Source organism: Maniola hyperantus, chromosome 1 (genome assembly GCF_902806685.2).
Source record: "Maniola hyperantus chromosome 1, iAphHyp1.2, whole genome shotgun sequence".
Lineage (NCBI taxonomy): Eukaryota > Metazoa > Arthropoda > Insecta > Lepidoptera > Nymphalidae > Maniola > Maniola hyperantus.
Genome location: NC_048536.1, coordinates 5,272,703 through 5,297,418, shown reverse-complemented (window position 1 = coordinate 5,297,418; position 24,716 = coordinate 5,272,703). Strand labels below are relative to the sequence as shown.

The following is a 24,716-nucleotide window of genomic DNA, read 5'->3' as shown; positions in this document are numbered from 1 at the left end:
TCATCCGAGAATGTAAAAACGCATCGATAAAGACCACAGGAAAGTTGTGGATTAGAGTGCCCAGTGAAATAAATATACGTAACACGCGAAGACTTGCTTAAAGGGATCCTATATTACTAACGACTGCAACCCAAATTTATTTTTGCAAAGATCACTTTGTTGTAAGTCTTACTTAATAACTTATTCAATTTATAAAGAGAAAACGATAATTTTTTACGTTTACTATGAGTTTTTAGAAATATATAAAAACTAGCTTATGCTCGTGACTTCGCCCGCGTGGACTTCATAAATTTCAAACCCCCATTTAACCCACTCAGGGGTGGAATTTCAAAAAATCCTTTCCTAGTGGATACCTTCTCTTTACCTACAAAGAACACACCCACCAAATTTCATGTATCTAGAACCAGCTGTTTAGATGTTTAGGCTGTGCGTTGATATTTAAGTTAGTCAGGAAGACTTGAAATTTTATATATATGGATACTACGTTAGTCAATAGGGATGACATTTGTTTGTTTATATATTTAATGACGTCACATCATGGCTGACAGCGTTTTCTGAGTTTCAAATAAAAATAAAAACTGTATTTTTTTAAATTGGATTTATATATCCATCCTGCGTTTTTAATAATTGTTATTGATATATTTCGTGTTCTTAAGCAAAATACTATAATAAATAATCATTTATTGGACGAAATTAGATATGAGTCAAATAGCCTATTCTTGGCGTCATTGTATTTCTGACTAGTTATTTACTTGTCTTCACATAAAAAACGTTTAATACAAATATTGTTGATCGGTTTATACAAATATGACTACTAAACAATGGTAATTGTCGTGTTATTTATCGTTACGCCGTGCTATCGCTATCTCAGACGCGGTTGCACAGTACTGTAGCCTAGCTTTTTTACTCAGTCTACGCTGACACCACAGAGTACATTGAATGCCTGACTGACACACACACAGGACACACAAGTAGTAGTATCCCTATTAATCTGCCAGCCTACCGCGGTTGTTTGACAGCTACAATGTCATGATCGCAATCATCTCTGATTGGTTAATGCTCGCTCACTATTGGCCACAATGCATTGTTGCTCATTGTTGCAACAAGAATCGCACAAATTCAGCCAATCAGAACAATTGAGATTGTAATAATGATTGATGCAGGTTTTAGACAATCGCCCCGCTGTGCACAAGTCACATCTATTCTATTTGACACCTTGTTAATGTTATTTTGCAATTTTATTATTGTAATTTGTAACTGTGTCAAAGTTTAATTTTATTGTTGTTAAAATAAATCTAAACAGTTTGTTGTGTTTACATAAATATTAAAATATGGAAGGATTTATCGAAGTTAACGAAATATCGAATTTTTATTCCTATTTAAAGAGCGTGAGTACACTGGTTCTGTTTACTTGTATCGCATGATGCGGCAAATGTTTCTACTTGTAATTTTCGTGCTATTAATACTATTATAGTGTAATTAAGTTAATTGTTACTCATGTTTTCTAAATAAATAACTGGGACACATGCATCTGAGTAAAAATGAACGAAGATGTTGTAAAGTTAAAATGTACATAATATGTAGTTATATAGCTCTCACCATATTTTAAAAGTGAAATAAGTATTCGTTAAGATTTTAAAAAATTGTTGGGACAGCCTAAAGCCTATAACGCTACATATCATCATCATCATTATCATCATGATCAACCCATGATCGGCTCACTACAGAGCACGGGTCTTCTCTCAGAATGAAAGTGAAAATGAAAAATATTTATTTAACAAAATAGTTTTGTCAATTTTCTGATGGTACCCGCACTAGGTAGTCCTGTGTTGTGGGGTCGCATTAACAATAAACAATGTAACTGGAAATTGACGCTTGGTTCACTAAACTAAGGTATCTAAAATATGTTAAGGTACAAATTACTTAGGTGTTTTGTTGTGTTGTTATTATTACAAGTATAGCAATAACAAAGTGCCCTTATATTAGATGCAGGAAAAGTTGTTTCATTTGAATAAGAAGGACCATAGTCTACCACGCTGGCCAAGTGCGGATTGGCAGAATTCACACACCTTTGAGAACATTATGGAGAACTCTCAGGCATGCAAGTTTTCTCACATGTTTTCCTTCACCGTTAAAGCAAGTGATATTTAATTACTTAAAACTCACATAGCTCCAAAAAGTTAGAGGTGCAAGGATCGAACCCCTGATCTCCGATTAGGAGGCAGGTGTTTTAACCACTAGACTATCACAACTTTTTTTTACTCAAGATATATTTTATACATAATAAAAATTTATCTCTGATAAGGTCCTGTTTATTACTTAGCAAGTACATACATATAATTAACTAGCTGTTGCCCGGGACTTCGTCCGCGTGGAATTAGGTTTTTAAAAATCCTGTGGGAACTCTTTGATTTTCCGGGATAAAAAGTAGCCTATGTCACACTCCAGGTCTCTATCTATACCCATGCAAATCACGTCAATTCATTGCACCGTTGCGACGTGATTGAAGGACAAACCAACAAACAAACACACTTTCGAATTTATAATAAGGGTAGGGATGGGTAGTGATTAGTATGGAAGCATGGATATAATATATTCGGCAAAATTGACATCTATATATATATACAAACAGCTAAACATCCACACTTTTACATTTATGATATTATTAGGATTAGGATTAATAATCATACATAATGTTTTATGATTTTTGCATTGTCAAATTTATTTTATGAAGTTTAACACAAAACTCAAAGGTTTTAACCAGATTAATCATATTGCCATTTTACAATAACCTCACAATTACACCTAGTGATAAGACAACAACATACTTTACCCAACTTTTTAATTTCATACAAATGCAAAATGGTGCTAATTTGATTATATTAGATTTTCATTCATGATGCCCACAACTTTATCCACATGGCTTTTGATTTTTAAAAATTCTGTGGTAACTCTTTGAGTTTCCAGGACAAAAAGTTGCCTGTCTGTTTTCGAGATGCAAGCTATATCTGTACCAAAGGAGATTGCCCATTTTCTTAGGAGCTTTGGGCCCCCCCCTAATATAATTGTTATGTCACCATGGTTTTAATTTTATTGTGTAGACAAATAATTACCTTTTTATATTCTGCAAACGATTTTCATTTATTCACCCTGGTTATAAAGAAATCTTATTTTTTATGTTGCTGATATTAAGGTTATATTTAATTAATACTTCTTCAAAATAAATGGATGTTTACGGTTCTAACAGTAATTGTGGATATTTTCAATAATGGAGTGAAAGAAAAGTCGTAATAAAACATAATCGTAAAAAAATAACACATTTTTTTATAATTATTTATGTTAAGTTTTGACACGACGCCACAAAAGAGGGCCCGTTCATGGGCGATCTCCTTTCTTTAAAATCGGTTAAACTGATCAACCATGAAAATATAGTAGGCAGACAGACAATTACATTTTGCATTTTATCCATATATTAGTATTATCTGCAAATCTAAAATTAATGCCATTTTTATAAAGGTCCATGCGGATAGATATACTACTTGTAGATCTGTCCATTTAGTTTGGGGATTTGAAAAGAGCTAACTCTGGATTTCTTGCTGGTTCTTTTTGGTGGAACCAGGATCAGCGGTAGAATCACTTGACTATTTAAAACTTTTTGCAAATCATTAGAGTAAAACACATTTTCTATTTCTGTTTTGACTGTGCAATGACCAATATCTATGTTTTTTTAATAATGTGTCTAAGGAAAACATATTATGTGTCTGTCCATTTAACTTATATTATGGGTTGCTTCTGAATTAGCTCCAATGTGATGCTTAATTGCTTTAAATATGATGTGTTATTACTTATGTAGGGTCAGTGACTAAGCTAGGTTTTTACCTACATATAGTCGCTTACACTGGCAGGTCCAAACCTAGCTTTGTCGCTGTATATAAACACAAAATCCTGAATGTATATAAACTATAAACATAACCCTACCATAGATTGTACATTTCAGATTGAATGGAGGGACCCCTGGCTTATAGCTCTTCTGTCCTTTCACGTTCTTGTCACTTTCACCTGTTTTTCAACTAGAAACTATGGGAATTTTCAAATTATTCTATTCATAACACTGTGTAAGTATTATTTCACTTTGCTAAACCTTCAATAAACAATAACGCAAGGCAAGATTAGTTGGCGGACATTTAAAAGTGTCTGTGAAATTATTATCCTCGCTCTCACAAATATGGTATTTTATACCAAGCAAGAAGAAATCGAACAATCTCGATTTAAAATATAATTCAGTAAATGTACCTACCTACTTATAGAAATAAATAATATTCATTGGCAAATTTAATAATTTTCGCATTTGCAGTGCATGCTTTGAGTATTTTCTGCTCAGTTTGCTATTCGTGAGATGTTTAACATTTTGCTACATCAATATTTATAATGATCTTGACCTTTGGACTCATACCTACGGTAATAAAAATATTTATTGTGGCTAATTCCGTTGTACACAATCTCTAAACTAAACTAAAATGGCACGTCTAAATCTATTGCTATCCCTATCATAATGATGCTTGCGGAAAAGTATAGCACTAGATTTAGACCTTCTAATTTAGTTTAGTTTAGAGATTGTGTACAAGAGAATCGGCCCCAATATCTACCTATTTTTGCTTATGCAAATATTTGTTACCTACTGTTTTATAAAGATTATATTATTAGGTAGGTACCTACCTACTTAATTTTTAATCAAATTCCCAAAAGATTTACAAGTCTACAGAATCATACAGACCAAATAATATAAAGTTTATATTAAAATACATCTTTAATATGCGATTACGTAGGTCCTACCATACGATATTTGAATATAAATTCTATAGTTCATTCACACAAATATCCGATGTTAGAAGAAATGGAATATTGGGTGAATACCAAGCAGAAAATAAATTGAAACACCCCTAGCCTAGATTCTACAAATCTTAAATTACATATACCTACTAGGTTATATTTATATAATAGTAGAGTAGTAGAGATATCTAGAGTTGCCTTTTGCGGTAGCCTGCCAAGCATGGGTAATATATTTTGGAAAGTAACCAACCGGTTTTACATGCCTTTGACTGAGCAACTACAACAGCTGTTCAGACTTCTCTCTGATTTGCCAATCGATCGAGACAAAACTAATAAGTTAGTAACACCGAACACGTTACACATTCTACTTTAGGGTCTATCCAGACTGGTTGCAAGTCGACTGTAAATTTGCAGTTTGCCAGCAATGTTGGAAAGTTGGAGTTCATTCCCGCTCACTCCGACTTTCCGAAATATACCCGTTCTGATAACCGATAGTGAAGAGCTTCTAGGAATCAACATATCGTCCAATCTCAACTTTGGACAGTACATCGAATCCAAAGCAAAACTTGGCATCCTAAACAAAGTCAAATGGTACTTGACGCCGGAACAGCTCCTTACTTTGTACCAAGCACAAGTTCGATCGTGCATGGAGTACTGCAGACATTTATGGGATGGCTCTGGCAAGTATCAGCTTGATGCATTGGATTCGGTGGACCATCGCGCTAGAAGACTCATTGGTGGCGAAGCGTTGGTCAATTCTAAACTTCAAGTTGCATGTCTATCGGTATTTTACAGGATATATTTCGGAGAGTGTGCCAAACAACTTTTCGACCTGATTCCTCCTTCACTTTCTACTATCGTACCGCACGGCATCGCCAAGGTCTGCACCCGTACGTAGTCGAAATTACACGGATACGTAGGAAGCGATTTGCCTCCTCATTTCTAATTCGAACCGCTAAGATTTGGAACACCCTTTCAGCATCAGTTTTCCCCTCCAATTATAAAATGGGTACCTTCAAGGCCACAGTGAATAGGCATCTTCTAGATAAGTGCGCTTCATCCTAGATTGCAGCCAAGCGCTGATCTGTAGGTACAAAGTATTTTTAACTTTGAACAGAAGTTTAAATTTCGCATAACGGATGTAAAAAGCGTTATAAATTTTTTTTACACAATATACTACTACTACTCGTAACAAGTTGCTATTACCTATTTCCGAAAATAGAAGACGCAACACCGAAAAATAGCGCGGTACCATTTAAAATACTACGCAACCGAAATCCGTGGCTAACTGGATTAGGTTTGTACAAAACAAAGTTACGGAAATAAACTATCGGACGCGTATTCGTGATTCTTCGTACGGCCGTCATACAAATACGTACTCATTCGATTCGTATTTTTACGGAATCTGTGATTTCACGGATCAGTGCACAAGCGCCCTAAGCCGTAGCTGAAAGCCGCGACAGATACAGTCCGCGACAGGTTGAGATAGCAATCAGAGTATGAGGTGGGGGGACGCCTCGCACACCCGCGCTCGCCCGCACCGGTTTAGTGCGTTGGCTGTGGGGGTGTGCGGAGCGTTCCGTCCCCGATTGTCATTTCGAGCTGTCACGAACTGGTGTGCAGTTGTGCACAGTCTTTTAGGACGCGGCTTGCGAGATACCTATCGGCCGTCCGACGGCGAATACTCAAGGTTACGTCCGATAGTTTGCACCAGCTCAGTGTACATTTTATTATCCAGATATCTGTTAAATAAATAATAATGTCCGATAAATAATAATTTGTTTTCGCCTTTAGTTAGACGTCAGTTATTGCACTAAAGATATGGTATTCTTGCTAACTGTGCATTTTAGTTAACAACCAGGGAGTTTCAGCCAATCAGAGCGACGGATTGCAATCGGTACATGGAAGCTGTCAAAATATAGCGCTAGATTTATTTTACTAGCGACCCGCAGTAGCTTCGCTCGGCTTAAATATAAAAACGTCTTTATTGCCTATCCCGTGGGAATTTCGAAAAATCCGGCCTTATTCTCTGTGACGGATTTGCCCTAAAGCCCAGTATAGGGCATAGGGCGGCCAGATATTAAAGGCGGCCAATCGTGGCAAAAATTCACCGATGTTATGATGAAAGTTGGCAATAAACTGAATTCATTATGAAGTCTTTAATATAATTATGATGAGTGCTGAGAAAGGGGCGGCTGGTACCTACTTAAGTATTACATGGACTGTGGCCTAGGGCGGCCAAGACTACAAATCCGCCACTGCTTATTCCTTGTCTGCATTATAAAAGGAACCTCTGTGCAAATTTTGAGCTAGGATTTTCTTTAGTCAGTGAGTTGGAACTTTTTTTTTTGACATATATGTATTTAGATTTCGTGTTTTTCTTTACAGTGCTACTAGTATACTTCTCGGAGAGCATAAACGAAGTGGCCGCGCGGAACTGGACGTTGTTCTCGAGACAGCAGTACTTCGATAGCAAGGGCTTATTCATATCAGTTGTCTTCTGCATACCAATATTATTGAACTGCATGATAATGGTGGTAAGTTTTTTTTGTTTAATTTTTGATAAGTAAGCGTGTGGTTAGTGATAGTGTGGTAAGATAGAAATACACATTTTGTGAAAATTTCCACTCTACCTATTACGGTTCAAGAGATACAGCCCGCTGACAGATAAACGGGCGGATGGATGGAGATCGGAGTCCTAGTAATAGGGTCCCGTTGGCACGTACTTCAGGTACGGAAGCCTAAAAATGGACCATCATGTAAATTAAAAAAAAACGGTTTTTTTCTTGTACGATGGTACAGAACCCTTCGTGTGCGAGTCCGACTCGCACTTGACCGATGTTTTTAATACTACATAGAAGTACCCACTTCGGGTTTGGGTCGGTTCTTTCGGGTCTTGCGGTTGTGCGATCACATCAAGCCTCTCCCCAGAATTGAGGTTACGATAAATCAATAACACACAAGTACACCCAGGCAGGAATCGAACCCGATACTCAAGGCACGGTAATAACATTACCGTGCTCAAGGCCTCAGCATACACCGTTTAGCCAGACAGGTTGTAATCATATCAGTCATTATGGTACGATAATGAGGTAAGCGTTATCAGTATTATGCATTTTGGTTTGATTGTTGTATATAGCGGGTACGTCGGCCGTCCAATTTTACGATCATAACAATATAGTATAGACAATAGTATGTATTTAGAATTGAGTATGAATTTTTTGCTTCTCTGGGTAATTTTTGCTCGTTTAATTAAATCAGTAACCATTGTTAATTATTGTATTTAAACTCCCACAAAATGATACGTCATTTTGTAGGTTTCGGTAATTTATAAAATTTTCTTAGGTATTAATTCTCGACTCTAGTATCATAAGGTCGGATGTGGATTTTTGCTACTTTTCAGGAGAGCCAAAACAAAAATGCTAGGGAAATCGGGTCATAATTTCTTAACTACTAGAGATACAATTTCAGTTGTTTTTGTAATATTTAACACTTAACTGTACCTATCATTAACCATTACTAGAAATACTTTATCATTAATAAATAAAATATAAACTCACAATTTCTTCAAAATGGACGATATGCGACTTTATGCTGGTAATATTCGTAACTGTGCTAAAAAATTGTGTGCATAAGTTGTAAACCGACTTTATGGCTGCAATTTTTACTATTACAAATTTGAAATAAAAGTCGGATCTATTACTTAATATTTCATAATACGTCTTAACTGATTATACATAAGTAATATTCGGACAAAAGATCACAGTAGTTATCTCACAAAAATTATTTAGGAGTTTTGTGAGATAGCAACAATGTACCTATCTGATTTTTCTGAAACTGATTAGTTAGATCTGAAACATAATAATTGCATTCGCCCGATAGTCTGACCATTGCATCCGTGTAAACCTTGTGACTTCTGAATGAATGAAAATAACATTTACAAATTCACAAATAAAGCCCATTAATTTAAAAACAACGGCCAAAAATTGGAAAAAAAAATTACAAAGTAATTAGAAACCTACAGTGGGCCAAATATTTTTTGTGGAATTGCATACATGACGGTTACATCAATATAGAAATCTAAAACATGCCAACATAGCCTGATTTTCCTTATAATGATTAGGTACGTAAAGTAAGAATGGAGGTCAGCAGGTGCCTACTGCAAAAGTTGGTTATATTTTAACGTGGATAATGGTTTCTCATTATGTCGTATATTGGGCGAAAGCGGGGAAGAATTTTAAGTTTACATGTACCTATAACATACTAATGAAATACAAAAAAGTCTTCTTTAAAGTAGTTTTTATAAAATAATAACACCCAGCATTATTGCGTTAGTTGTAGCCAGGTAATATATTCCGAAATCTGAAAATCCCCGCCGTTCTTATTTTTTTTTTTGATATAACAAACGGTCCTGATATATCACCTTTGTAAAGGGATGTGGTCTTTAAAAATATGTTGTAGTGCCAAATCAAACTTATCAAAAAGTTTTGTTTCCTTCGCATGTTCTTGTAAACTGTGACCAATCTCTTAGTTTAGTAATTTGCATTGTTTTCAGCTGTTCCCTTTTTTTCTATTTGTGCATGGACATCTTACTCCACGTAGGTACATTTTGCATTTTAGCATAAAGCTTGTGATTTATCATCTTTTAGTGTGGTAATCCTTATAATAATCATAAGTAAGCCATAACGATTATCATGCTCCGATTATGACCGACACAATTATCAGACCACAAAGTCAATTCTTCAACAATTTCGAGAATACTTTGTTTCTTCTCTAGTAGATTAATGAAATAAGACAAGATACTGTTTTATTCCTTCCGCTGCAGCTGATGTTTTCAGACCATATTAAAGTAGCAACACTGCTGGTAGCATCATGAATCGTTTTTAAGGTGCAGAAACTACGCAGGTATAAGGATTTACTGTTAGTCAAATCCGGCATTGCCACTTTTGTAATAAAAAAAATACTTTCTGCTTTCTTGAAAATTCCATTGCTTCTGTTTCGACTGTTCTTTTTAACAGATACTTTTTTAAACTGTTTCTTTCGTGTTTTAGTTAAGTTTTTTTATTTTTTTACTTTCACTTTTATTAGTTGTTTAATTAATAAATTAATTTATACTACATTTATATTTAAATTAACATAATCTAAAGCTTCCTATAATTAGGTATGTTTCGTTAGAATCACTATCATCACATATTGTAGGTGCCTTATAATTTCTGCTCTCGATTAATATCAAATTCGGTCGATTATAAGACGGGTAAAGAAGAAAAAAATTGATTAGGTACTCTAATTTTTTAAGGCTACCTTAAAAACTAGGGCAATAAATTTTTGAACTGATGATTTGAACTGTGATTCATAAAAAACACCATAAATGCACGGTTTTTTGCTTAGTGGGGTTCTATTATAATATATGTTTAGATTTCCATGGTGTGATTTTCGTGGTCCTAAAAGATTTTCTAGTCTACATTTTCAAAATGTCTTCAGCTTTATTCTGGCTCTTTTCTTTTTTCCCGCAGTTTAGTCCAAAATTTTGGTGAAATAGGATGGATCTCTTACCTATTAATCACATCAACTTTAATGTAGTCACAAACAAAAAGCTTTATTTCAACTTACTTCCATGAATTTTATTGCAAAATTATTTATATTACAAGGCAAAAAGTCTTAAATGATTCACAGTCCAAATATTAATACAAAAACTTCGAAGCATAACATCTGTTGTGATTTTACCTAACAAAATTATTACATATTTTAGAAGCAGAAGTGCGTAACTGCAGTACCAGCTAGTATTACAAATAAACTTATTTCGTAGCATAATGGTCGAACTCAAAATACATCTATCATTTTTCTCCATTGCTTTGGTGCATACATACGCAAGTCAAAAAATATAATTATGGTTCTCCAAATTTTTAGAATGTGTTCAGATACGACATTATGCATGTATTTATCTTTGCAACGAAAAGAGATAGAAATACTGGTGTCAGCTTGGCAGAAAGAGCCCGAAATGCTCATTACCTTTATGTAAAAAAGTGAGTTTGGTCGGAAGTACACATCCGACCTTATGATACTTGAGTCGAGAATTATGAACTTCATCATGATCATGATCAAACCATCGCGTCGCGCCGGCTCACTGCAGAGCACGGGTCGCCTCTCAGAGTGAGGAGGGTTTTGGCCATAGTCTACCACGCTGGCCATGTGCGGATTGGTAGACTTCACACACCTTTGAGAACATTATGGAGAACTTTCAGGCATGCAGGTTTCCTCACGATGTATGCTTCACCGTTAAAGCAAGTGATATTTAATTACTTCAAACGCACATAATTACGGAATAATTATTGCCACGACCTGAGTTAAGAACTGAGTTACTGAAAACCTAAATCTAAACAATTTTTTCTATTCTTAGGGTTCTTTCGTACTACGAGTACAAACGTAATATTATGAATAATATATAACTAGCCCGCGACTTCGCGTGGATTACACTAATTTCAAGGTCCCTATTTAACTCTTGAATTTTCAAGAATCCTTTCTTAATGGATATCTACGTCATAATAGTTATCTGCATGCCAAATTTCAGCCCGATCCGTCCAGTAGTTTGAGCTGTGCGTCGATAAATCAGTCAGTCAGTCGGCAGGGGAAATTTTATTAGTAGCGAATTTTTAGTATGCAGTCGAGTCGAATGCTCTTATTCAGGAAGTCGGGGGTTCGATCCCGGGCACGCACTTCTAACCTTCGTAGTTATGTGCGTTTTAATCAATTAAATATCACTTGCTTTAACGGTGAAGGAAAATATCGGGAGAAAACCTGCATGCCTGAGAGTTCTTCATATTGTTCTCAAAGGTGTGTGAACTTGTGAAGTCTGTCAATTAGCACTTGGCCAGCGTGGCGGATTATGACCTTAACCCTTAGGAGACAGAGATTCTCTAAAATATGTTTTTTTTCTCTTTTAGTAGATATATAATTAATATGATTTTCCTGTGAGAATTTGAGACTATCAATTTTTTTTAAAGAAGTTTAATTTTGTTTTCTAGGGTTCATGGCTATACCAGTCAACGCAACTGATGACAAACCTGAAGAAGGCGCAACTGCGACAACGCCTCAAAGAGAGGAACATGCAAAGAGAACAACAGCACCTGAAGGCAGAGTAAGACAACACAGAGTCCATTACATTACACGAAACAACTTTCTATGGTCTTCATATGCGACTCTTTTCATCTCTTCTAATTATATATTAATTACTCTGTCTGCTTAAGATAATAAGTAACATTGTTAGGGTCTGGTCAGACCAAACGCGCGACGGTAACATTGATGGTCTGCGCGACTTATAGAATTTAGTTTCAGCGGATTATAGTAAATTAAATTTATGATTCCTTACGACTCATAGAAGTTGTTGTACTAACTGTATGATGGCGTTGACACTGCGAAGTATGCGGTTTAACCGTTCTGTTATATTGCCACAGTCTAAAAATACCAATACAGTCGAACAACGGAGATGTTAGCAATCGTGCAGGGTGTGAGAAGCGAGACGTAGAAGGGACCTCAACTGTATACGCCACTTTTAACGTTTGTAGGGTCAAATACTAACACTACTAGTACCTACTATGACGTGATGCCGTCTCTTCCGCAAACATCAAAGGCTCAGCTACCAGGCTCAGTAGTGTGACGTTTTTTGTACAGTTTTTTATAAAACGTTCAAAAAGAATGCTGACTTCGCGTTTTATATAGTGTGACTTCATACAGTTCCTTGTATGTATTACAATTTAAAAATCTTGCACGTTTTATGGCCTGCGCACACGGGACGGCAGAGGATCTTAAAATTATCAATTGAATTTTATATTTATCTAATCGAAATATGGTATATATTTCAATGCTCGGTGATTGACTTTGGAGCATCGCAACGCAGTTTTCTCTGGAGCACCGATCATTGAAATATGTATATACCTTACTAGCAGTGGCGTGCAGCTCATAGAGGCTTAAAAGTACTGCATACCCAAGAAATAGTTAGGTAACCTAGATGAAATAGCTCAATGCTCATTATCCTTTATGACTTGCCCATAAGCAGGAACTTACCTATATGTACCTTTGAACGCCACTGCTTACTAGCTGCCCCGGCGAACTTCGTACCGCCTAACAGACGATTCTTTTTCAGGCAATTTTTAAAATTTTTCTCTCCGTAAAAACCATCCTCCTACTTCAAGGAATATTATAAATAAAATAGCGAAATTGGTTCAGCTGTTTTTGAGATTTGCGATCAGCAACACATTCAGCGATTCATTTTTATATATAGATATTTCGATTGGATAAATATTAACTTCAATGGATAAATTTAAAATCCTCAGCCGTCCCGTCCTCCAGTGGCAGGCCATTAGTGTAGCGTCCTGCTATTCTACTGCCGTCGCGCGTTGTCTGTTGAGGACCTTATTCGCGCGTGTGACGTAATTTTAGCAGTGATAAAACTGCATTAAATGCCTAATTGCTTGCTAATTAGTTAGTAGTTTTAGTTAACACCCAAGTATTTTGTATTTTTGAACCGTGTGACGGGCAGACACACTTAAAAAATTACCTCATCTTGCGCCACAACATGCGTTGTCACTCAAATGCCCCTTGTATATGTTGGTATAAATCACTTGGCAAATGTACTCGACGATCATACAAAAGAGAATATTAATTACTAGCCATGTGGCTGACTTGCCGCCTGTTTTAGTTTTTCATACCCATAGCGGTTTGGTGTAATTCGCAAACAGCGTTAATGGTTCCAGTGCACATTGCCCTAATACGTCCGGTAAGTCAGTCAAGGTATTTAATGTAGAGTCGAGTCAAACATCTTTTCAATCCTTGCAAAAACTGGCAATGCGCTTATCATTCCACTGTTCCACCACCGAGTTTAACACTGCCATGAATCTATGTCGTTGCCATTAATGCTGCTTTAGAATTATTGTATCAAGATACGTTGTTGTTTGTATGAAAGACTAAAAAAGTCTGCAAGCGAACGCGGCAAATGTATACCAACTAGCCAAGTGCATTGATCGAGAACGTTGGCCCACTGAGATAAAACTTTTACGCTAGATGCACTATAATATTATGTAGTTTGAAAATGCGCGTACTCAAATTTTATTGCCTCTTCAGTTCAAGACGTTAAACTGCGTCCATATCAATATAACTAGTAGTTCGCCCCGTACTAAGACCGCGTCTTATGAGATCAGGCGGCAGGCCGGGCCCACCTATTTTGTACCTTGTTAACGATCCAAGAAAATACTCTGCATGCGATGTTCACACGAACTAAAATTTGAATTGGTGTGGATGCAGGTTTCAGTACAGGACTTTGACTTTTGATAAAAATAAAATTCATAGTCTTCGGAAGTTCTGAAGATTTCTTTTATTTTTCATTTTTATCTTTAAATGCTTTGAAATATGTTATATTGTGCTGTAATAAATATAAATAAATTAGTATCTACTCCAATTCTCGTGTTCACAAAACTTGTGTAAATCAACTAAACTTACCAATTTAGTTTAGAGTCGAATAGTTTTGTGTACAAAATTGGTACAAATGTTGGCCATATGCGGCCAATTGATAACGTGCTTTCGTCTTCTATGTCAATTATTGTGAACGGCCATAATAATTTGTGCAATATAATTAATATTAATATTGATAAGAAATGATAAGAAAGTTATTAACACTGTTTTCTTAATGACGCTATATTATCATGGTTAATGCAAAATATTCTATAAATCATTAGGTTATGTAGTTGGAATGCTGTTATGGAAAACTTTTTGAATGTTTTGTCCACAAGTAAATATTTTGACTATGATTTTTATGACATCGCATTCTCTATTTACCGGTGAAGGAAAACATCGTGAGGAAACCTGCATGCCTGAGAGTTCTCCATAATGTTCTCAAAGGTGTGTGAAGTCTACCAATCCGCACAAGGCCAGCGTGGTGACTACGGCCAAAACCCTTCTCAGTCTGAGAGGAGACCCGTGCTCTGTAGTGAGCCGGCGGTGGGTTGATCATGATGATGATGAGTATTTTTAAAGTTCCGTACCTCAAAAGGAAAAAGGAACCCTTATTCCTTTCGTTGTATGTCTGTCTGTCTGTCAAGAAAACTTTACGGGTCACGTGTACTTCCCGTTGACCTAGAATCATACAATTTGGCAGGCAGGTAGATCTTCTAGCACAAGTAAAGGAAAAAATATGAGAACCGTGAATTTGTGGTTACATCACAAAAAAAATGTGTTCATGAAAAAATAATTAGTATTTTCAACTTTCAAAGTAAGACCACGTGGGGTATCATATGAAAGGGCTTTACCTGTAGATTCTAAAACACGTTTATTTCTATTTTTACGCATAATAGTTTTTGATTTATTGTGCAAAATGTCGAATAAATACGACTGTAGTACGGAACCCTTGGTGCGCCAGTCTGACTCGCACTTAGCTGTTTTTTTTATTATTAAGTTCCAGAATGGTTCTAAATAAAATATTATTTTATCATAGGAATGCCATATTTATATACTCGTTTCTAAAATATTTTGCATTAAAAATTATAGTGATTGTGCTTTGCCATTTTGTATTTCTTTTAAGTATAAAATGTCTCGACTTTATTTTGATAATACTATAATACTATTCAAACAGTCGTGGAAATATCTTATTTGTTCTTAGACCTTTTCTTCTACGAGATTACTAATTTAGCTAATACCTACACTATATCTAAACTTTTAGTTGGTCTTGATGCGTAGGTCTTGATGCATAGCCATCCCTTTCATAATGCTCCCTGCGGAAAAGGATGCACTGAGTACAAGTAGGTATAGCTACATTACCTAAGTGCGTATGCGTACACGCGTCTGACGTAGTAAGAATTCAGACCTAAGCTTCTTTGTATTTTGAATAATTTCATTAAAAAGTTAATTTAAAGGACGCCTATCATATAAAATCGCCTTCAAAATTAATGCAGTCAAAAAGGCTTTTAATGAAATTATTTTAGCTACTTAATTTTTTATTGCTATCTTTTAGTTGTAAATGGTGAGCTTTTGTAGTAAGAAAAAAATTAGAAGTAAATAAATGTAGTGCGCTAAAAGTTATATTTGTTGCAATTGTAATTAAAAAGAGTGAAAATACGATATAGCGGCGAAGAATTTTTATTTTTTTGTATTAATTATGTGAATAAGCGTAGAACATTGCTAGATCATATTATAGATAGTATGCATTAAATTTTTGTGTTGTTTAATTGTTTTGAAAATAATATACACCATTAGTTTTTAATTACCTACCATAAATAATTGCTTAGTCAGAATTCGATACTTAACATGTAAATGCTGATTTTTCAACAGAGATGTACTATGCAGCTATGATATGAGGAGGTCAAAGCTATGCTACGAAACTATGTAACCATTTCCACTAACACTAAGAGCGGTTGCGCACTGCATCCGATCAGAGTCCGTGCAAATACGTTCCTTTTTGTTTTGTATCATTGTATGGTAGCTTATGACATACATATGTCGTAGATAACCGCTGGTATTCTCACGGATGACGGATAGAACTCGGATGACGGAAGTGCAGTGCGTAATCGCCGTAAGCGGTGTAGCGGAGCTGGTAGGATGCGCTACCGCGAGGTAGCTATCAAGCTAGATGCGCAACTCGAGCTAGATGGATCGACGGTAGAGAGAGCACAGGGCTACACCACTTACGCATCCGTAGCTCCCATCCGTAGCTTTACACAGCACGCATCTCTCCATATAAAGAACATAGCTTCGTTGAACCTGGTTCCACCAATGCTAAGCTATGTGAAGCAATAACAATTATTGAATATCACAAACAGCCATAGCAAAGTAGCATAGCACATCTCTGGGGGTAAAGCAGCTTTATGCAGTTAAATTAAATCGAGTGTATAAAAATAGCAAAACGGGTAAAAATTATGATAGATACCCGGTTTTGGCATGGCGTTTCGTTAATACTAGCGTAATTAGTATACAGTGTCCACACATTTATTATTTTAAAAACAAACTTTAATAACACTGTTAAATTAAAGTAAATAAAAATATACCTGATTGCACATTCAAAACAATAGCTAAACTTTTCCTATATTAGCCTCCAAAGTTTTTATGGTAATTAGAAATTAGTGGTTTGTACTTATTACATATAGCATAAAGAGCACGCCTTCTATTTTAGCTGTACAGGAAATGACAACCGTTCCAAAAATAAAATAAAATGTAAATATTTCAAAAATCTTATATAATTTTTATAACTGACAACGTTGAATTCTTGTGAACAAGCAATAATATAGTGTGTGTATTCATTCGTATACAGTAAGTGGTACATATTTTTTGCAATAAATAAAACGTTTGTTTAAATGATGGTTAAAAATGCGTATTGTACGATCAGAACCATTATGACACGTCATATTATTATTACAATCAATTATATTTATAGAATACAACAATATACATTATATATTATGTTAACGTTCAGACTTCAATATATGTACATTCGATGATTTTAGCTAATGTTAAGTCAAAATCATATATAATTATACACAATTATTACATAAGTATTAAATATAATATAGTCGAACAGAATTGTATTACTTAACTGCATTTAAATGGTGTGGCTGTCTTCTATATAATATGTAACTCTTTCTATGTAACACATAAAATAGCGTCCACACATATAAAACATGTTAAAAATTTAGCAATCTTAGCTATTATTATTGTCATCTTTACAATTTAAATTTTGATATTCCGATCGTGTTGTCGAGCAAACCTGGAGTATGAACGAATAGATATATAGTCCGTACAAAATTTGAACTCACTCGCCATTTTAATGGCAATGGTCAATTGGCATGTCAAAAGTATGGTTCACTTTTGACATGACAGTTGACACAAAGCTAAAATGGCGAGTGAGATCTCATTTTGTACGCATTATAACGTAGTTAATCCTTGAATTTTACAAATATAGAGATGTATAATTCAATACATAGAACGAAATATATTAATGACAGTTAATGACGTAAGTATGTATCATTATACCACGGCCGCTTAGCCTAGCGAAAGGTCTGGTTCACACTAGTTCGGACCGACAGTTTTGTCGCTGAATGTGTGATTTGAATACTGGATACCATATTTTTTCAATAATGCGTACTTTTAATCCGCCAATCCAGTAGGTATAGGGGTTTCCTACTAGTTAATGACGTCAGAGTAGAACACCTAAGAATATTGACCCTATTTGCATAAAATATTATGTATTGATACAGCACTATGACCACTATCAAGTCTGAACTACGCAACGGTACGGTACGGAACGGTATATTTTAAAAACCCGTCTAAAGCGAGTCGGACTCGCACACGAAGGGTTCCCCACCATCGTACAAAATATACCTAACACTTTTATGTAGAACACTACAAGTTAATGACGGAATGCACCGTCTAGATATGTGATTTAGTAAATAATTTTTTTCGTGAACACATTTTGATTTATACACATAATAATGTACCTAATCACAAATTCAAGGTTTTCGGATTGTTTCCTTTACTTGTGCTATAACACCTACCTGCCAAATTTCATAATTCTATGTCAACAGAAAGTACCTAACCTATAGGTTTTCTTGACAGATAGATGTACAGACAGACAACAAAGTGATCCTATAAGGGTTCTTTTTTTTCCTTTTGATGTACGGAACCCTAAAAATTTCACAAGATAGAGTAAAACATTTTATCTACATTCTCAGGATTATTAAGATAATGTTTCGTATACCTAGGTATAACAAAAACAATTTCTCACATCGAATGCGCGTCTATTGTTAAAATGAAATTTTTTAATTTTTATTCGGTAAAGCCCATTTTTAACCGACTTCAAAAAAAGGAGGAGGTTCTCAATTCGACTATGTTTTTTATTTATTTTAATTTTTTATATTATTATAAGTTGACTTGTTAAAACAATTTATCATCAACCAATGAAATATCATCACATAACAAAAACTATACTTTTAATTATATGATCTGTGTATATATATTTGAGTTGAGTCATTTAATTATTATTATAATTTAATTAAAATGATTAAGTATGCACATAAGAATAATGCACGAATGCAAAAAACATTTATTTTAAACGAATTAAATATAAGGTTAAAAAGCATTATTATTTATTATTTACAATATACTTAATTATTTTTACGCAGGTTCACCGTGAAAATTTAATATTTGTTTCTTAAACGATCATCCCATAATTTATATAACCCATTTTTAATAGTAATGTGTGGATAAGAATATATTTATGGATGCTTGAATAAAACTATTGTTACAAAATAAATTGTTTTACTAAAATACTTATTAAGTACCTATGTTATCTTACATACTTAATGATAAGTAATTTATTTATTTGCGATATAAAAACGGAATATTTCAATAATAATAATTTATCTAAGTATAATATTAGATATTATTTACATAATCAGGATAGCTACAGGCTATCCACCAAAAATATGCGAGGAAGTTGAGCGTTTAGAAAATAGATATCAACCAATCGTACGCCCTAATCTTTCCAAGTATCTAATCTGACGTTTTATTATGTACGTTTGCGTGTAACGTATGCAAGGGAAAACGTCATGCTTTGACATCTCCGGTCCAGTCCAGGAAGCGGTGTTGGTCTAGTGGTTGAGACGTCGGCCTCCTATTTGGGGGATGCGAAGTTCGATTCCGGTCGGGTGCGATAACTTTTCGGGCGTTTTTTGTGCATTTGAAGTAAATATCACTTACTGTAATGATGAAGAAGAACATCGTGAAGAAACCTACATGCCTGAGTTCTCCACAATATTTTCAAAGGTGTCTGAAGTCTACCAATCCGCACGTCCGCGTTTGCATGATGGGGCACTATGACATAATAGTACGCGGCAAAGAGTAATGTACATCGGCCATTAGAAAAACACTTTGGCTTTTTAGAGCGTTGTCTCTGTCACCTATATATGATGACGTTTTGTCGGTCTCAATGACAGAGACTGCTATCTCCTTCTAAAGGTCGGTGTTCATTACTGTCTGCCGCGTACTGTAAATTTTTCTTATTCTGAGAGGAGACCGGTCGGTGTTCAATAACCGGCGCGGCGATGGATTGAGATGATACAACTTTGGCAGATTTAACTGAACTCTGATGTCATGTTTTCTGACATGAATCAGGGTCTTGATTGGTTGATTTTTGAGAACCATACGGTACAGGTAACTATATTGTATAGCATTTATTTATTTTGGAATTAAAATCCATTAGCGGCTATTTTTTCTTTGACTTCCTTCACCATAAGTGTCACCAGGTCGTCCAAGTCCACTCGGGGTTTCCAGTTCCAGTCTCGACGGGCTTCGCTGTCGTCAAATACTTGAGGCCACGAATCAGCTAAAAAGTTAATGATAATAATTGATAAGTATGATTTTAAAAATCGAACTCTGAAAAAAAAAATTGCGATCGAAATTATTGTTTTTGCTGAAATGCATTTCAAAGAATCTAACTTTTATGAGAATTGATCCCATTTATTTTCTTATATTAAAACTTTTTATTTCGTTGGGAAGGTAGGTTATGTATGTATATACCTACGTATAAGACCCGCAAATTCTAATACGCGTGGCCGCCATTTTAGTGACGTCAGCACTAGACTGAAGTTTCGAGCTGATGGTATATTTTTCTTTCGGCTGACGTCAAAATGACGTCATTTCGATGTTAATGAGACATGGTTCCAGCGCAATAGCAATTTGCGGGACTTATATGTACCCATAATAAGTCAGCTTACCTATTTCTTGCCTACTATCAGGTCTATACGTGATTTGGAATTCCGGCAAGTGTTTGACCATCCGGTCAGCCAGCTCTTCAGGAGTGAAGCTCATAGATGTGACGTTATAGACTCTTCTATTCAACATTTCATTGGGAGCTTCCAAGTATTCCGAGAGGGCTCGTAGCGCGTCCCTCACGTGCATCATTGGTAACATCGTGTCGGGTTTGAGATAGCATTCGTAGCGGCCTTTGCGAATTACGTCATGGAATATTGCGATAGCATAATCTGCAAATAGTAACACAACCTTTAGGTACGTACTAACGTATACATTTTCGTGTGATGGGCTGGGTAGGTACCTAAACTACATCAAAATAAAAAAAACCCGGCCAAGTGCGAGTCAGGCTCGCGCACCGAGGGTTCCGTAGTACAGTCGTATTTTTTCAACATTTTGCACGATAAATCAAAAACTATGATTCATAAAAATAAATAAAATCTGTTTTAGAATCCACAGATGAAGCCCTTTCATATGATACCCCACTTGATATAGTTATCTTACTTTGATAATTGAAAATACTACTTTTTAGTTCATGACCACAATTTAATTTTGTTTGTGTTATGTTACCACAAATTCACGGTTTTCAGATTTTTCCCCTAATGTCAGCTATAAGATCTACCTACCTGCCAAATTTCATGATCCTAGGTCAACGGGAAGTACCCTGTAGGTTTCTTGACAGACCGACAGACAGACAACAAAATGATCCTATAAGGGTTCCGTTTTTCCTTTTGAGGTACGGAACCCTAAAAAAAGATGGGTAATTTCGAAATTAGCAGGGTGGGACAGATTTCTCGAATTGATAGGTCTAAAAATATCCTACCCTAAATCTTATTTCGCATGGTAGGTACTAGGTAGATATGTAGTATGTACTATGTACCCACATTTTTAAATGAATAGTAATAGGTAGGTACCTACCTATTTTTTAAATTATCACATTTACAGTCACATTACATTAGGTAGGTAATAGGTATAAGTTAATAATCGTGTCGTGTACACACGTGTGTAGTACACACAATAGCGTGTACACTATTTTTATTTTCAACACATTATTAGCCAGTTAAAAGTTGTTCAAGATGTCCCTCGTCTTTATTTTGACAAAGTTTAGTAGTAGTTTAGTTTTGCTAATTTCTCTCAGCAGGCGCTAACTACTTAGATTAGAATGGAAATTAAGAAGTGATAAACTTCTGTAATATCCTTCTGCGCCTCTGTGATATACCTACTTATTTTCATTGATTCGACGTAGATAGTGTGTGAACGAAAAATGCTTGCTCACCCGTAGTGCCTCCGCCAGGCGGATCGCTCGATATCACTCCAGGAAACCGGAGACAACGGAAATCCAGCCCAAACTTGTGGAAGTAATATTCACCCAATAACTCCGCATGCACCTTTGAAACACCATAAATAGTCCGTGGTCGTTGCACTGTTATATTTGGAGTTGGATTCCTCGGCGAATCGGGTCCAAAGGCCCCTATGGTACTGGGTACGAAAATTCTAAGGCCATATTGCTTTGCGAGCTCTATAACATTATGCATTCCTTCTATATTTACTCTTACTGCTAGAGGAACATTTTGTTCCCCAATTGCACTAAGCAGAGCCGAGAAATGTATGAGCCAGTCAACTCTGTGGTCCACTACGATTCTTTGAAGTCCTTTGAAATCCAATATGTCGGCGAAGATGTATGGACCGTCATTGAAAACCTCTGCTGTAGGTTTGATTATGTCTGATAGTATAACGCTCTCACGGCCATACTTCCCTCGGAGATACTTGGCGCATTCCACACCGAGTTGACCTAGGCCACCTATAAAAATAATAATTAGCTACCTATTAGATCCCTGTAGTGAATCCTTTGTTCGGGTATAGTAGGAACGCGAGTCAAACTCAAACTTAAATCATTTATTTCAGATTGGGTATTATTGGTAATACACTTTCTGATTGTTATTTGCTGAATCTGCAATACAATGATGTAGTGGTAATAAGCTACGAGTTCCAACTTCCAAACGAGTGTCCACCATACCCTACATATAAACATAGATGTAACCGTATGGCAGGCGGGAGCTATTAGCTTGCCCCCGCCTGCCATTCATTTTCTAACATTTATGTTTATATGACCTTATCAATTTCTAATTTCTAGAATGCAAAGCTTGTTTTTTGCTCTTCATTTACAAGTCACTATTAAAGCAGTCTGGTTTTTTTTAGCTAATTTTTCATTTACGATTAGATTAGATTAATATTTACCTATAATGGAACCTTAACCTTATTAATATAGAAAAACAAACTGTAAATAAATAATGTAAGAGACTAACAAAATGTAATACCCAAAAAAGAACTCAGACACAAATCGGAGGATTTCCGATGATTTTAATTTAAAAAAAAAAACCTTAACCTTATGCGCTTTCTGACACGCACATTAGTCCAATTATTATTAAAATAAGTAATTTTAGCGCAGTTTTTATAGGTAGGTACCTAAGTATAATTTATTTATTTAATCGCAATAAAAACGAGGTACCTAAGTAGGTACGTATTTTACTAAATTATCAAAGAAGCGCATAATATTTATTTACAAACAAGTCATCCACGTGGAAAAACCTACCTAACTAGAACTTAATGCGACGCGACGTAGAGAAACATGGTAGATATTATTGTGCAGCCAAGTAGGTATTTATTCTATTAGGACTAAGAGGCTATGTAAACGGTTAACTACACTGAAGCCTTAATTAAATATAAACTATAGGTAGGTAGATATACCTAGTTTCTTATAACGATGTTTTATTGTGTTGTGGTCTGCGGGGTATAGAAATATTGAACGAATTCGCAGTCGCTAGGTAAAATCTATAGGTAAGTAGGTACTTACTTATCTAAAACCTTGCAAGGCTCTCGATAAGTTTTACAGTTACATAAATGCAAATGGCTCACTTACATACCTACCCAGTAGGTACTCAGTATGGATTTGGGGTCACCTTCAAGGTACCTACCTCTAGTCTCTATACTAAAGCAATGACCTCTATGTAGACCTCGCACTAGACTGGTGAATCCGAATAAAAAATAATTGCGGAGTCTTCTCTTTCTTTAGTCAATTAAGCGAAAAAATACCTACCTGAATTTAGGTAGTTTCATTCCTAGTTTACATTATATGTAAGTATAAGTTGTAATGGCTCTACCTAAGTACCTATATGAAAATGCGTACCCACATACCTAAATGAGTGCGCCAGAGAGTTATCTCTATTCATTTTGGTAATAGGGGTTTGAAATTTGAGGGGTCCAGGCGAAGTCGCGGGAATAAGCTAGTGTAGGTATAAAATCCAAATTGAACACAAGAGTTTTGCCAAGAACCTATTCGCTGTAGCACCCAACGGCAAATTAGTAAAGTAGGTAGGTAGGTATGGCATTTTGCAAATTTAGATGATTAGTTTTTCGTTCCACTCATTATAGGTAGGTACGTCAGATAAAAGAGAACTATGGTAGGAAATATGCCAATATGCTTGATACTGTATTGCAGATAAATATAATATTTATTTTAATAGGTAAGTATCTTTATAAGCTTATAAAGATAGCAGCTACCACTGAACCCTGGGGGTATATCGCGGCTGCTATCCGGATTCCCGGAGTGCTAAAGAAGGGTCGGGCTCGAATCTTGACCGTGAGCTTCGCTTTTTCTTTGAGATTTTTTTATTTTCACGAAAATAGATACAAAATTAACGCGTTGTTAAAGCTTTCCCAGGTCCAATGGTTCGATTTTGATCAAACTAAGACTAGCATCGTAGTTTATCGCTAACTGAAATATTGTGATTTCAAACTGATAGTTTGAAAAACCTACATCTTCATCGTTCAGTTATCGGTCAAGTAATTTTAAAATAGGTTAGTACTTTAAGAGCAACTTACCAGTAATTAAAATTTTTGGCGGTTTCTTACTCTGCAAATTTAAACTATATTTCCTGGAATTAACCGTGAAAACACTGAGTATTGATCTAAGTAACGTCATGATTAAACACCTAATAAAATGAGATATTTATTCTTAAAGTGAAAGTGTAAGTTTATACACTTGATACACGTTGTGGTTGTCGCTGAGATTGATTAGAACTGGGTGTTACAGGTGAGTT

At 35.5% G+C, this 24,716-nt stretch overlaps 3 protein-coding genes across 4 annotated transcripts in view; 2 read left to right on the top strand and 1 right to left on the bottom strand.

Moving 5' to 3' along the window:
• Window positions 1-1,199: 1,199 nt before the first annotated feature.
• Window positions 1,200-19,120, top strand: Tmem18 (transmembrane protein 18). Its single transcript, XM_034985574.2, has 4 exons — window positions 1,200-1,388; window positions 3,998-4,115; window positions 7,219-7,367; window positions 11,853-19,120. Exons 1-4 carry the CDS (start codon window positions 1,332-1,334, stop codon window positions 11,967-11,969), a joined length of 441 nt encoding a protein of 146 aa, XP_034841465.1. The 5' UTR covers window positions 1,200-1,331; the 3' UTR covers window positions 11,970-19,120.
• Tdh (L-threonine dehydrogenase) lies at window positions 19,108-24,710 on the bottom strand. The gene is made up of 4 exons (XM_034985488.2): window positions 24,499-24,710; window positions 21,893-22,417; window positions 20,583-20,849; window positions 19,108-20,191 (listed from the first exon to the last, which is right to left on the bottom strand). The coding sequence occupies exons 1-4, from the start codon at window positions 24,596-24,598 to the stop codon at window positions 20,055-20,057; spliced, it is 1,029 nt and encodes a 342-aa protein (XP_034841379.1). The 5' UTR covers window positions 24,599-24,710; the 3' UTR covers window positions 19,108-20,054.
• atk (artichoke) overlaps window positions 23,383-24,716 on the top strand; it is a 28,422-nt gene continuing 27,088 nt past the window's right edge. The window contains exon 1 of one of the 2 annotated variants that reach the window (XM_069500263.1): window positions 23,383-23,454. The gene's annotated coding sequence lies outside the window, so the exon portion shown is untranslated. Of the gene's footprint in view, window positions 23,455-24,688; window positions 24,710-24,716 lie in introns of those variants that run through there. The other variant, XM_069500353.1, reaches the window with a different exon arrangement.